The following is a 12637-nucleotide window of genomic DNA, read 5'->3' as shown; positions in this document are numbered from 1 at the left end:
TACATCAATATATTCCACATGTAAGCAGCGTATGAATAGTATTCAACGAGCATCCTCATTTACCAAAGATAGTTTTTATATACTTACCGTTATGGATAATTTCTTCTTATGAATGCTCCCCATAGCTTTCCACGTCGTTGTTCAGTCATTCTAGCAATCTATGAACGCGACGTTATTATTGAATAAATTAGATACCGAGCACCGATATTTGTCAATATCAATTGACATTAATTGACAAACGAGTGTGAGTGTCAAATAATCCGGTCGGGTTCTGCCTTCTGGATATATTTGATCTTTTACAAATTGTGCTAATTACATTATTTTTCACTTAAGATATAGTTCCCAAAATGACTGCTTTCGAAGAGTTCGGTGTTCTCCCTGAAATAGGGAAGGCAATAGAGGAAATGGATTGGACGTTACCCACAGACGTTCAAGCTGAAGCAATTCCTCTCATATTGGGTGGAGGAGATGTTTTAATGGCTGCAGAGACCGGTAGCGGAAAAACTGGTGCCTTTTGTTTGCCTATAATACAAATAGTATGGGAGACACTGAAAGATATTCAAGAAGGGAAAACTAGTAAAGTTATAACGCAAACGTCCACGGAGTGGACGATGTCATTTTTTGATCGAACCGAAGCTTTAGCGGTAACTCCAGACGGCTTGCGATGCCAGTCAAGAGATCAAAATGGCTGGCATGGGTGCAGAGCTACGAAAGGTGTTCACACAAAAGGCGCTTATTATTATGAAACTACTGTTACAGATGAAGGTCTATGTCGCGTAGGATGGTCAACTCAGGCGGTGAGCTTATATAGCAACATGAAATAAGATTTATTTTGTAGCCTATTAGCTTAATTAGCCATTGAATTAATAGCATAGCCTCTCTAACTAGCACCCTAAAGCATAAAATGAAAACTCTTCGCAAGTGATCTGGATCTGACTTGCTATATCAAATATGTTGTCATTTTTACTTTATTTATAACTAGCTATGCTCCATTAAGTTCCTTATGTTATATAGCCCGAAACTACCCTCAAAAATGGGCTATCTAACACTGGAAGAATTTTCATTATTAAAGAAATTTATTTGATTAACCTTTTTTTTATAGGCAAGACTTGATTTAGGTACTGATAGACTTGGGTTTGGATTCGGTGGCACAGGCAAAAAGTCAAATGCAAAACAATTTGATGATTATGGTAGTGCCTTTGGAAAAAATGATGTTATAGGTAAGAAAGAACTTTAAACACTTAGAATTATAATGTGTATAGCAGATAATCATAATAATATCATGCATTTATCTAACAGGTTGTATGTTGAATTTGAATAATGGTGAAATACAATATACTAAAAATGGAGAATCTCTCGGGGTAGCCTTCAAGCTGGATCAGTCACGCAGGTCGGACTGCTACTTCCCCGCTGTTGTATTAAAGAATGCTGAGATGAGTTTCAACTTTGGTGCAACACCATTTAAGGTAAGTCAGGCTTCTGCAATTATTATTATCATATTTTAAAAGATTTTCAGTTCTATTCAATAACAATAACACATTACCAGATTGATTTAATGTTGGTAAAGTTTATACCTAAAGTCTTGCATTATTTTGTATCATAGTTTTAAGACATTCAAGAGTTGTACTTTGATGATTACTAATAAGTTGTGATAAATGCAATTATTTAACTCTGTTCTTGAGGCTTTTGTTATACAAATTTTAGTTAATAATATAACATTTGTTGCAGTACCCTCCAACAAAAGACTATATAGCAATTTGTCAAGCACCAAAAGAATTTGTTAAAGTTAATATTGTATCCGCCGGAGCAGCAACCGGAGCAACTAAACCAGTAAATAATGCACCACAAGCAATTATTATTGAGGTATTTGCATAAACATTAACAATGAAAGTATTCATATAACTGTTACTACATGATACAAACTTCAACCTTTTGCAGCCTTCGAGAGAGCTAGCGGAACAAACGTGTTCACAAATTACTTTGTTTAAAAAGCATCTAGATAATCCTAAAATCAGGGAACTCCTAGTGGTTGGTGGAATTAATGTAAAAGATCAAATCAACCAATTAAATTCTGGTGTGGACATTGTAGTAGGTACACCTGGGAGACTTGAGGATCTTATTCAAGGAGGTATTCGAATTTTGATATAAATAAATTGAACATTCTCTAAGATTTTTATGAATCTGAAAGTAATGATAGATAAGTAGAGATGGTTATGATTAAATTGTTGTCCTTTGAAAGTTAAAGAATTGCCTCAAGGTAGAGTGTAATAATCAGGACCTTAAATGTAAATGAGTGATAAGTACAAAAATTAAAAGACTATTAAATTTTTTTATTTAATTCAAAATTAAAATTAAAGAATAATTTAATTCTTTTTTTTTCATATCTTCAAAAATACTAATTCTTATTTTAAATTATAATAAATATAACTGAAAAAGACAGTAAAAGAATAAAAATCTTTAGAATATTGAAATAGACTTATTCATCCCTACATTTATCAGGTTACCTAGCACTAACTCACTGCCGTTTCTTTGTCCTGGATGAGGCTGATGGATTGCTAAAGGCGGGTTGTGGAGAACTCATTGAAAGACTTCACAGACAAATACCTAAGATTACATCAGATGGTAGACGGTTGCAGATGGTTGTGTGCTCAGCTACTCTGCATGCCTTTGAAGTTAAGAAAATGGCGGTATGTCAATTTCAATTACTTACCCATTTATATTTATGAGATAGTATATAAAGGATAATAACACTTATTGCAGAGTGAGATTTAGAAATAAGCTTTCTACTATGAAACTGGAATCAAGTGAAGAAAAAACTTAATATTTCAGGGTTTTTAATTACACTTGATATATTTGCCGTTTTATCTTTTACAGGAAAAATTAATGCACTTTCCAACTTGGGTTGATTTGAAAGGCGAAGACGCAGTGCCTGAGACAGTCCATCATGTTGTAGTTAATGTTGATCCTCAGAAGGATCGCGCATGGCAAAATCTTAGAAAGTGAGTTTAAAATTACAACATGAACTTTTAAAAAATTTAATCAATAAAAAAGATGTAATTAAATTTTAATTGAATTATTTTTATCATAATTTACTGCACATTTAATGGAATACAGTTAGAAGTCTTGAAGGAAATGGTTGAAATTCGTCGACCAAGGATATATATTAGAGAATTACTCTAGTAATGTGACAACATCTTCCACAGTGCAAAAGCTGCATGTGAATGCTATTGTATGTATTGTACGAGAGCAGGGGGAGACGACAGAAATAATGAAATGGACTGGGAATGTATACTCCCTCGATAATATACTCCTTGCTAAATGCGCACAAACACGCGAATTTGTTGAGTCTGTCGCAACTTTTTTTAATAACTAATAGCACGTGTGCTTTACAGACAAATTATGACGGATGGTGTTCACACAAAGGACAACATTCACAGCGGAAACACGACACCGGAAACATTGTCGGAAGCTGTGAAGATCCTTAAAGGGGAATACTGTATTAGAGCTATCAGGGAACATAAAATGGACAGGTAAAAACAATTTCTCTGTATTAATATGTCGTTTGAAATATTTTAAATCACGGAGTTTACGTTTTATAATTTTTATAGCAACTAAAACTAGGCAGATATAATGTAATAATATAACATTTGATTACTTATAAAAATACACATGTATGTATTCCGAAAATACCATTTATTTTTCTTTTCTATTTCAATAAGGACGATATTATAGTACGAGAATTAGGGTATGAATTTATTTATTTGTAGTAATTATCCACCCACAGAGCTTTACTATTTTGTCGGACGAAGTTGGACTGTGACAACTTGGAAAAATATCTCAAATCGTTTGGCAATGAGTTTTCGTGTGTCTGCCTGCACGGAGACCGTAAGCCCGCAGAGAGGAAAACCAACTTAGAATTGTTCAAGAAAGGACAAGTGAAATTTCTTATATGTACTGATGTCGCCGCTAGGGGTATTGATATTTCAGGCCTGCCGTTTAGTGAGTATTTGGTTTTATCTGGTAAAAGTGAATATCTAAATTTATAACATAAATAGATATCTGTATATTGTATAATTTTTTATTACATTGCTTAAAAATGATATTTATGTTTATTCTATGTTTAAACATCAAATATTTCATTAACATGTTTAAATAAATAGTATAGACAAGTGATAATTTGCACAATTTCAGTGATCAATGTAACACTACCGGATGAGAAGTCTAACTATGTGCATAGAATTGGCCGAGTGGGGCGCGCCGAGAGGATGGGTCTGGCCATCAGTCTCGTGTCCACTGTGCCTGAAAAGGTATCTATTGTAGAAAGAAATCTCTATTGAGAAAATTACACAAAAATGGACAGATATCATAAATTCTTTCACCATTAGAAAGCTACTTCAAGGTTTCATACAAATTATTGTTTATCATAATTGTTCATCTTTCAATTATTTTGATTAATTAACAGGTTTGGTATCACGGCGAATGGTGTTCGTCCCGCGGCCGCAACTGTTACAACACGAGTTTGATAGACGACCGCCCTAAAGGTTGTTGTATGTGGTACAATGAACCACAGGTGAGAAATTATTGTATACTAGATGTTCAAAAACTGATCCCCAGCTCCGACCGCGTACACTGGTACACGGTAAACTGGTTCGTTACGTAACGCGTGACGGCGCCAGTATGTCTGACTTTCCTTTCGCTTGCTGAATGCTGAAGCATGACCGTTAAATTACAATTAATATTAGGGTCGTGGAAGTTTTTAAAATGTTATTCCAGTATTTAAAAACCCAACTGTTTTTGTTTCATTCTCATACTTATTAAATGCATAATATTTATAATAACATAGAAGATACTTTGGAACAAAAAACAAATGGAACACTAAAACTTTGCTTTATTTCAGTACTTGGCTGATATTGAGGATCATTTGAACATCACGATCCAACAGATAGAACCGGATATGAAAGTGCCGTGCAATGAATTTGACGGTAAAGTTGTTTATGGTCAGAAGAGACAACAAGTGGGCACTGGATATGTGGTAAGATATAATTATCTAATAATAATCCATAGTGGTCTATTCATATATAATTCAATAGTAACTTTGGTGTGTTTGTCTGTTCAATTTGGAAGCTAGACTACGGAAAATATTATAATAAAACGTAACTATTTTATCAACCAAATGCCAAGGGATAAAGATAGAGTTGAATGGACGTGGGAAAGTTTTTATTGTGGCGTAAAAAGGGTAGATGTTGGTTGTTGGTTGGTTGAAATTCCGACATATGGTCTAAAGTACCATATAATATTGATTAGATTTATTTGTGACAACAATTACAAATTTGTAACGGTATGTAAATTGCACTAATTAATATTTTTTGTTAACAGGATCACGTGAGTCAAATGGCGCCCGTTGTAAGATCGTTACAAGAATTGGAGTCGCAAGCTCAGATGTATTATTTGAAACTACATCATAATGTAGCAGTGGCTTGATAACTTCTTGCATAGATAGAGATCGTTTTGCCAATAATATTGCTTTACAAATGTGTAACTGATATAATTTGTTTTAATTTATAATAAATGCATTTACACTCATAAGTGACTTATTTCCATTTCATTTACCTCCTACTTGTGTATGTGTGAGTTATCATTAAAAACGAATATCTTGGCCAATAAAATCTCTATATATATAAAATTCTCACGTCACAATGTTAGTTAGTACTATACTCCTTCGAAACGGTCGGACTGATTCTCATGAAATTTTGTGTGCATATCCGGTAGCTTATTTGTATTTTATTTTTATGTCGTATAGATGAAGTATGAATTACTAGTTTTCGTATGTTACTATTTTACGTCGATATTCTGTGGTGGTGTAGTACCATCCCCGGTACGATCTGGCCAATTCGTACCGAAGCGTTCTCGACTCCCACATTTAAAGGCAAAATGGATATTAATAAAATAAAATAACTATTTCTCATAATTTATTTATTTCATTCAATTCTCGATCACTACTGATTGATTAATATATTATCATTAGGGCAGTGCGTGGCAGCCCGCATATTAATAATAATTAAGTCTTACAAAATCGCTACTTATGAAAATAGCTTTTCACATTACATTGACTATTGTTCGTACTTCCTATATAATAATTCACATACAAACAATAACATGTAAAACAATGATGTATTAAAGTTACTTAAAATTAAAATTTCATGTTACCTATAAAAATATTTCATTTGTATATTTGGTGTACACGAGTAGGACGTGTGTTTTATTGCAGTTACATTATTGATGGCCATAATTGAAAAATGGTACGCGACGTGGGATTATACCATAGTGAAATAGAAAATAAATGTTCCAATGATGTTCAAAAGATCGCATGCAAATGAAATGAACACACAGTAAAAGAGCATTCTAAATTTCAATGAAAGTGTTTTGCGAAGAAATCAAATGAAAGAAAATCCACGTCGCGCTTACGAGTATGCAATAAGCTATTAAAATATAAATATTAAACAACTAAATCTATCGCTATTCAAACGCCCTACTTAATGTTAATTAATAAAATGCAATAAAAGGTGTTCGAAAATATATTACTATTTAATTAACATTTAAAAGAATTACGTTTAATATGAGAATACTAACAAGAATTTAAACTAGATATTTTCTTACAGACTCAAAAAATCTAAGCCTTTTTGGGTAGATAATTATTGATATAAATAACTTGTAGTTAGGAATCCATATAAGGCGTTAGTCTAGAATTATTCGGGGAGTAGGAACTACAAAAGCAATATGTTCAAAACACCGAGTCTAAAAGAACTTTGATGTATTCTTTTATTTAAAATTTTACTCGATATTGAGGACTCCTATTCAATTAAATAAGTTAAGAGAATTTTAGGCATTATCATTAACAATGTATACTGTATTAAACTTTGCAAACCGTTAAAATCTATGAGCAATGAGGATAGTCAATCACTCATAACGAACGAGAACATAAGAATTAAATGTAACATTGTTACATGAATAAATCAACGATTTGCATCTTAACTCCAGAATTATTGAGTGAATCGATAATGCCATTTTAAACTTTATATTAAAATACGTCCAATCAATCCTTAATTTACATTATTGAAATACTTTTATTATACAAAACACGTCATAAGTCCCCACACCATACCAATTACTCGTCAGCGAATTTTTAACAAAAACTGCAATCGATTTAAGGAAAAACGAAATTATTGCTTGTGGACGGCTATTTTAATCTTATAACAGGAAAATTGTGAAATTGGGAACACGTCGATGTATAACATATTCGTTCTTATGAATGAGTCTATATCACAAACGCTTATAAAATCATTTGTGTTGAAATCACTAATATAAGAGAGATAAATACAATATTTTAGTACTAGATTAATGCAATTTAACATTGTCTTTCTTTTAGATGTCACTGTTTATGCAAACATCATTTTCCCTCATGTAAGTTGTTTTTTGGTCATACAGCTAATTTGTGATGGACAAATATAAATATCTCAAATTGGCTGTAATTGAGTGTTCGAATGCATTTGTACGATTTATTTGATAATGTCAAACGAGGGACAATATTGAAATATACATTTTTTTTACATTTTCGTATTGCTCAAACCATTACTTTACGCGTCACAGGGCTTTCCTCACGTTTTTTTGTACGACGTTTAATGCTCTACGACATAGTCTTTCTTTTCTTATGATAACCCGAACTCTAAATCGGTGGATATAAACACATTCTATGAGCAATACGTACAACCCTTTCGAAAAACTAAACCGCTTAGTCTAAAGAAACGTACATAAACTATTCGAGTTTGTGTATTGAACTAAACTTGAGAAACAAGTGTTAAACTTAATTTAAAACAATACTTCAATAAAGAATGAAGCATACTATTCGTAGTATACAGTATAATATATTCAGTACGTTTATACTTATTTTGTACAAAAAATATCCTAGTCTTCATTGGTTTTGTCCATTTGCGTTCTTAGTTAAATAAGGCAAACTTCGAATCAGAGATCCGAGTCTCTTTTTGGCGATTTTCTCCAGTAATTTCATAGCGTTGCAACTTCTTCAATTCTTAAATTATGTCATTTGACATGTTTTTTATATTTATATATCTTTATTACCAGCACTCACTCTCTATATGTCATAAACCATGTCATTAGAATACAAATTGCTTATTCAGCAATATTTTTATGAACGCTTAGGCTAATAATGGCATTGGTAGATGATTTTCATTTCAGTTTATTGGTTTTTTTCTCTCATCTACCGTCATTGTATCCAGCCTACTATCAGCGCATCCAACGTACCCTAGCTTCCAGTGGAAACTCTCTAGTTTAACCGGTAATATTACTTAAACAGATTAGCAGTTAAACCGAGAACTCTCATACCACTAGAAGTTATTTATTTAATTATCTTTATTGACTAAATGTGCAATAAAAATAGCTTCTCGTTTGGATAAATTATGACGAATGAATACAGCTCTCTTTCAGAGGCATTCATTCGATTATTATGTTCATAACATGTACTGTTTCTTCAACACTCCTAGTAACATATCGCTAGCTTACAATCAAATGTAATCTTCTCTTTAAGTAGATATAACCGTAAATACTGATACTATGGAAATACTTATTTTGTAAGTTTGTCCGATCATTAACATTTCCGTATACCATCGTCTAGGAATACAAATAGGTCATTTGCTCAATATCAGCGCAATGACGTAAATGTATAGCAAATACTCGTCATTAGAGGATAGCGAAACCACATGCTATCCCATTCGCTCTCTTCACTGTATCAGAAGTTAGACAGAGACCAACATGTCTGTGATACTTATAGAACATTTCTATATTTTTTTACTAATTCTTTGGCTAGCTACTAAAATGGGATAGCATGATTTCAAGCTTAATTTTTCACCTTACATACAAGTTCAATCCTTGTGGCATAAGGCAATACAAGAACCACCCTGTTCAAGTATCAAAACTATTCCTAGGCCACTTGTGTCACTACATAACATTATATTAAATATCAAACCTTACATAATTATAACAAACAAACTTAACAGCTAAGTTTAAATTAATAAATAATTCTTAGTAGTCCAATTGAGATTTCTGAAGGCAATCTGTAAAAAAGAAAATTGATGTGAAATATGATAAGATTATCTCTTCATAATAAGGTCACACAAAAAACCAACGTAGCAAGGTATAAAATTATTTTACTAAAATCCTCTATTAAAATACACACCCAGGTCAAAGCGCAAGCCAAGGATGGTGACGCAGCGACTCCTTAGACCGATCCCCATAGTCATAAGTGAGCTCCTCCCCAGGCGATATGTCCTGAGCGGCGAGCAGCACCAACCTGGGTCGGTCCACCCACACCGCTTTTGTTGACAAGTTACCGTTGCGGGAGTGGTTCACTAGACGACCGAGCCGCCCCGATTCGGAGGTCGCGTCAATACTGTAAAATAAATGTACAAATTTAAATTATTCTATATCACTACATAGTATAAAACAAAGTCGCTTTCTCTAGTCTGTCCCTATGTATACTTATATCGGTCTTTGGAATGTCACTGGTTTACTTATTGTCTATGAGAAGTAGAAACTACCCTCAATTTATTGTTTATTTTAGTTTGTTTTCTTTTGTTAACCGTACTTATAACGCTAAGCGAGTAAAAATGATGTAAAAAATTGTATTTCTCTGTAAGTGATTTAATTGAATCTTTAGAGAAATAAATATATTTAACCGTAAACATTAACTCTTTAAAATGCTTCAGTTTAGAGGTTAAGATATTTCATTATAATAATATATATTTCATTATGTAACAATTTATTGACACAGTGAATTAAACATACACAAAAGCATACCTATTTAAAACAAGTAAAATATTAACAATTGTTTAAATTTGCTTTGCATATAAATATTGACTCACCAATACTGTTGATCTTGCAGTCTAAAGTAATACATATAGCAGCCAGCATTAGGATCCTGTGCATACTTCCGTTCGCGCTCCCTAGCCTCTGCCACTCCCACCAGTTCACCCACATACTCTACTACATACTGTCCGCGATAGAAAGGACGCGTAGCTATAACTCCACGACCTTTGCCATCGAAATAAGAGACCTGTACAAAATAATTAATTTAGAAATTAAAGACTTTTTAACGGATTTTAAATGTGATTTATTCATTATAGATTTAATATCTAAATGTATAATACTCGCATATCAAACACAAAAAAATACTAAAATATTTCATATTTAACATTTTACATAATCATTAATTTATAGGTGAGTATTGACATACAACAAATATCTTTGCTTTTTGTATTATATGGCTTTGATCATGTATTTGTTGGAATGATTTGTATTGTGTTGAAATGTTTTTTGTCAATGTATAATTTAGAAACGATAATTCTAATACAAATTTAACTAATCTATTAGTCTTACATGGCAAATATACATATAATGTTATATAAATTATCCAAAATATAAAAATCACCTGTAGCCCATCCTCCTTTTGTTCTCTGATTGCTCTCTCCAAGTCTCTCATCTTTTCAGCCATAACACATTTTGAAGTCTTCCTTACACTTCGCCTCACAGGAAAATATTCAGTTAATTTATGATTGCTGCCATTCACAGCCTTTGATTCAACTTTAGCAGTCTTTTCCATTGGCGGGGGAGATGGAGGGTTCTCTACTTTGGGACTTTTTAACTCCTCCTTAAAATATTCAGTGAGTTTATGACTATCAGCTGTTCGAGCAGCTGCACGCGCTGCACGAGACCTCACATTTATTCCATTCGTCATTATGCTGATGCCGTTATTTGATTTAAGAGGTTTTGATTTAATTTCTTTTTTTATTGGTGGTTCTGATGTTATTTCTTCATTTTCGGTTTTTGTTGGTGTTGCAACCACTATTCTGGAGGGAAATGTTCTATTTTCAGTTTTAATATTCAATTTAATAAAGTATAAGATTAGAAAAAAGCTTGATTATAAGATAGAAAAAAGCTTAGCTAGTGGTTGTCACATATAATCATAATTAATTTTATTCATTCTTAAATATTGACTAAGTATTTCATCTTAAAATAGAGGAAAGAAAATGTTTATTTTCAATTAAATGTTCTCAAAATTCAGATTTATATTACTATGCTGAAATAATTTTGTCAGTGTAGAAATAAAATCCTTAAGTACCTGCGTTTTCTATAATTTCTTTTGGGTTTTGTTATCTTTTCTTCAAAAAGCTCAATGCGGTGAGGAGTTTTAACACCCTCCTGAGAGGCCATCAGACTATTGACTGAAATTTTTTTTATAATACATAAGTGTACATTAAATAACAGAAAAAAATACATCTAAGACAAATACTTCTTCATTATTTGAAAAAAAAAATCACCTGGAGAGACATATTTAAAAACTATAACGATTGAACCCACGCGCATACAAGCCATATTGAAATAGCATAAATTAATAAAGGTAGGATTTTTTTCATAACCTTATCTACTACCCCCAGGAACAAAGAAATAATAGCTGCCATGAATTAATTGCGGGAATAGTATAAATTCAATGAAAAAGATTCACTAACCTCGAACCATTTCAACTTGAACTTGATTATCACTGAATAAAAGCCACGGAAATGCATCGAAAAAAATAGACCTTTCGGATAAAAACAAACCACACAACTAGGTAGACACAAATTACAAGTGTTTTGTAATAGACCTTGTCAAATTCAACTGGTAATTAGTAACCAATTTGTCAGCATATTCCTAAGATTAAAAACTCTAACGTCACATTTTAAGCAAAATAATTAAAAAGTGTGAAACTGTATTAGTCTTGTTATAAATACATTAAAATCGAACAAATTTATTCTCAAAGCATCACTTGAAATGAAATGTCAACTGTTGGATGAGAAGCGACAATAGTGAATAGACAAAAGTGTAGGCTTTTTTTATGGACGCTTACTTTCTATAGTTTGTGACAGTAAGTTAACGGGTTACGGGATTCTTGTGAAGGTGCTTCTTGCCTTCTTACTCATTTCATTTCACAGTTCATATTTGTAAATAATTTTATCATGTATTGTATAATAAAATATGTGAATAATATGCAACATCAAAATTATGTCCATTACCTAAAAGAAAAAAGTTTCATATTTCTTACAAAAAATAAAGACAATTTATTATGATTGTTATTTTAAGTTTGGGCTACATTAAAAACAATAACACAGAACAGAGGATTATATTTTAATAATTTTGTCAATGAGTACATTTATTAAACTACTTGCTCAAAACATTTTACTGCTATGGTAAAAATTTAAACATTTTACCTAGCGGTTATTTAATAACGCAGACTCTCAGCTTAGGTACACATTATGAAGGAATTGTTTTTAAGGTTTATTGTTGAAATTTTAGTCAAAAAATTATAATGAAAATTTATCGAATTTCCCAATATATCGTTCTACCGATGAACAGCCACGTTTTTATTAAGTTTTTTTTAATATGGATTACAGATATTAAAAAAAAATAGTAAACATGATTAATTAGCTGGGATTGTAATATGTCAGCAGTCAGTGTCATTTTGCAAATTACGAGGCAATTTGAAAATTCAATTCTAGTTCATCGTTTTTATTTAGTTTTGTTGTTTAAG

The 12637-nt window shown here is 32.0% G+C and overlaps 2 protein-coding genes across 2 annotated transcripts; one reads left to right on the top strand and one right to left on the bottom strand.

Moving 5' to 3' along the window:
• The first annotated feature begins 238 nt into the window (after positions 1 to 238).
• LOC119834246 (ATP-dependent RNA helicase Ddx1) lies at positions 239 to 5583 on the top strand. Its single transcript, XM_038358584.1, has 13 exons — positions 239 to 797; positions 1103 to 1220; positions 1300 to 1466; positions 1729 to 1863; positions 1939 to 2128; positions 2500 to 2687; positions 2875 to 2999; positions 3393 to 3530; positions 3785 to 3999; positions 4192 to 4307; positions 4463 to 4570; positions 4898 to 5032; positions 5377 to 5583. The coding sequence occupies exons 1-13, from the start codon at positions 348 to 350 to the stop codon at positions 5479 to 5481; spliced, it is 2190 nt and encodes a 729-aa protein (XP_038214512.1). The 5' UTR covers positions 239 to 347; the 3' UTR covers positions 5482 to 5583.
• A 2674-nt stretch (positions 5584 to 8257) lies between these two features.
• Positions 8258 to 11934, bottom strand: LOC119833070 (histone-lysine N-methyltransferase PR-Set7). Its single transcript, XM_038356945.1, has 6 exons — positions 11580 to 11934; positions 11192 to 11294; positions 10502 to 10919; positions 9936 to 10126; positions 9251 to 9463; positions 8258 to 9128 (listed from the first exon to the last, which is right to left on the bottom strand). The coding sequence occupies exons 1-5, from the start codon at positions 11587 to 11589 to the stop codon at positions 9256 to 9258; spliced, it is 930 nt and encodes a 309-aa protein (XP_038212873.1). The 5' UTR covers positions 11590 to 11934; the 3' UTR covers positions 8258 to 9128; positions 9251 to 9255.
• Between the last annotated feature and the right edge of the window lie 703 nt (positions 11935 to 12637).

Source organism: Zerene cesonia, chromosome 2, assembly GCF_012273895.1.
Source record: "Zerene cesonia ecotype Mississippi chromosome 2, Zerene_cesonia_1.1, whole genome shotgun sequence".
NCBI classification, from domain to species: domain Eukaryota; kingdom Metazoa; phylum Arthropoda; class Insecta; order Lepidoptera; family Pieridae; genus Zerene; species Zerene cesonia.
The sequence above is the reverse complement of the archived record's forward strand: the minus strand, read 5'-3'. Positions and strand labels throughout refer to the sequence as shown.

Coding starts and splice junctions, on each gene's coding strand:
- LOC119834246 (XM_038358584.1), top strand. CDS start 348: ATGACTGCTTTCGAAGAGTTCGGTGTTCTCCCTGAAATAGGGAAGGCA. Junction 1,221..1,299: donor TGGAAAAAATGATGTTATAG/GTAAGAAAGAAC, acceptor TTTATCTAACAG/GTTGTATGTTGAATTTGAAT. Junction 1,467..1,728: donor TTGGTGCAACACCATTTAAG/GTAAGTCAGGCT, acceptor CATTTGTTGCAG/TACCCTCCAACAAAAGACTA.
- LOC119833070 (XM_038356945.1), bottom strand. Junction 10,920..11,191: donor AGAAATTATAGAAAACGCAG/GTACTTAAGGAT, acceptor ATTTCCCTCCAG/AATAGTGGTTGCAACACCAA. Junction 9,464..9,935: donor CTGCAAGATCAACAGTATTG/GTGAGTCAATAT, acceptor TTTATTTTACAG/TATTGACGCGACCTCCGAAT.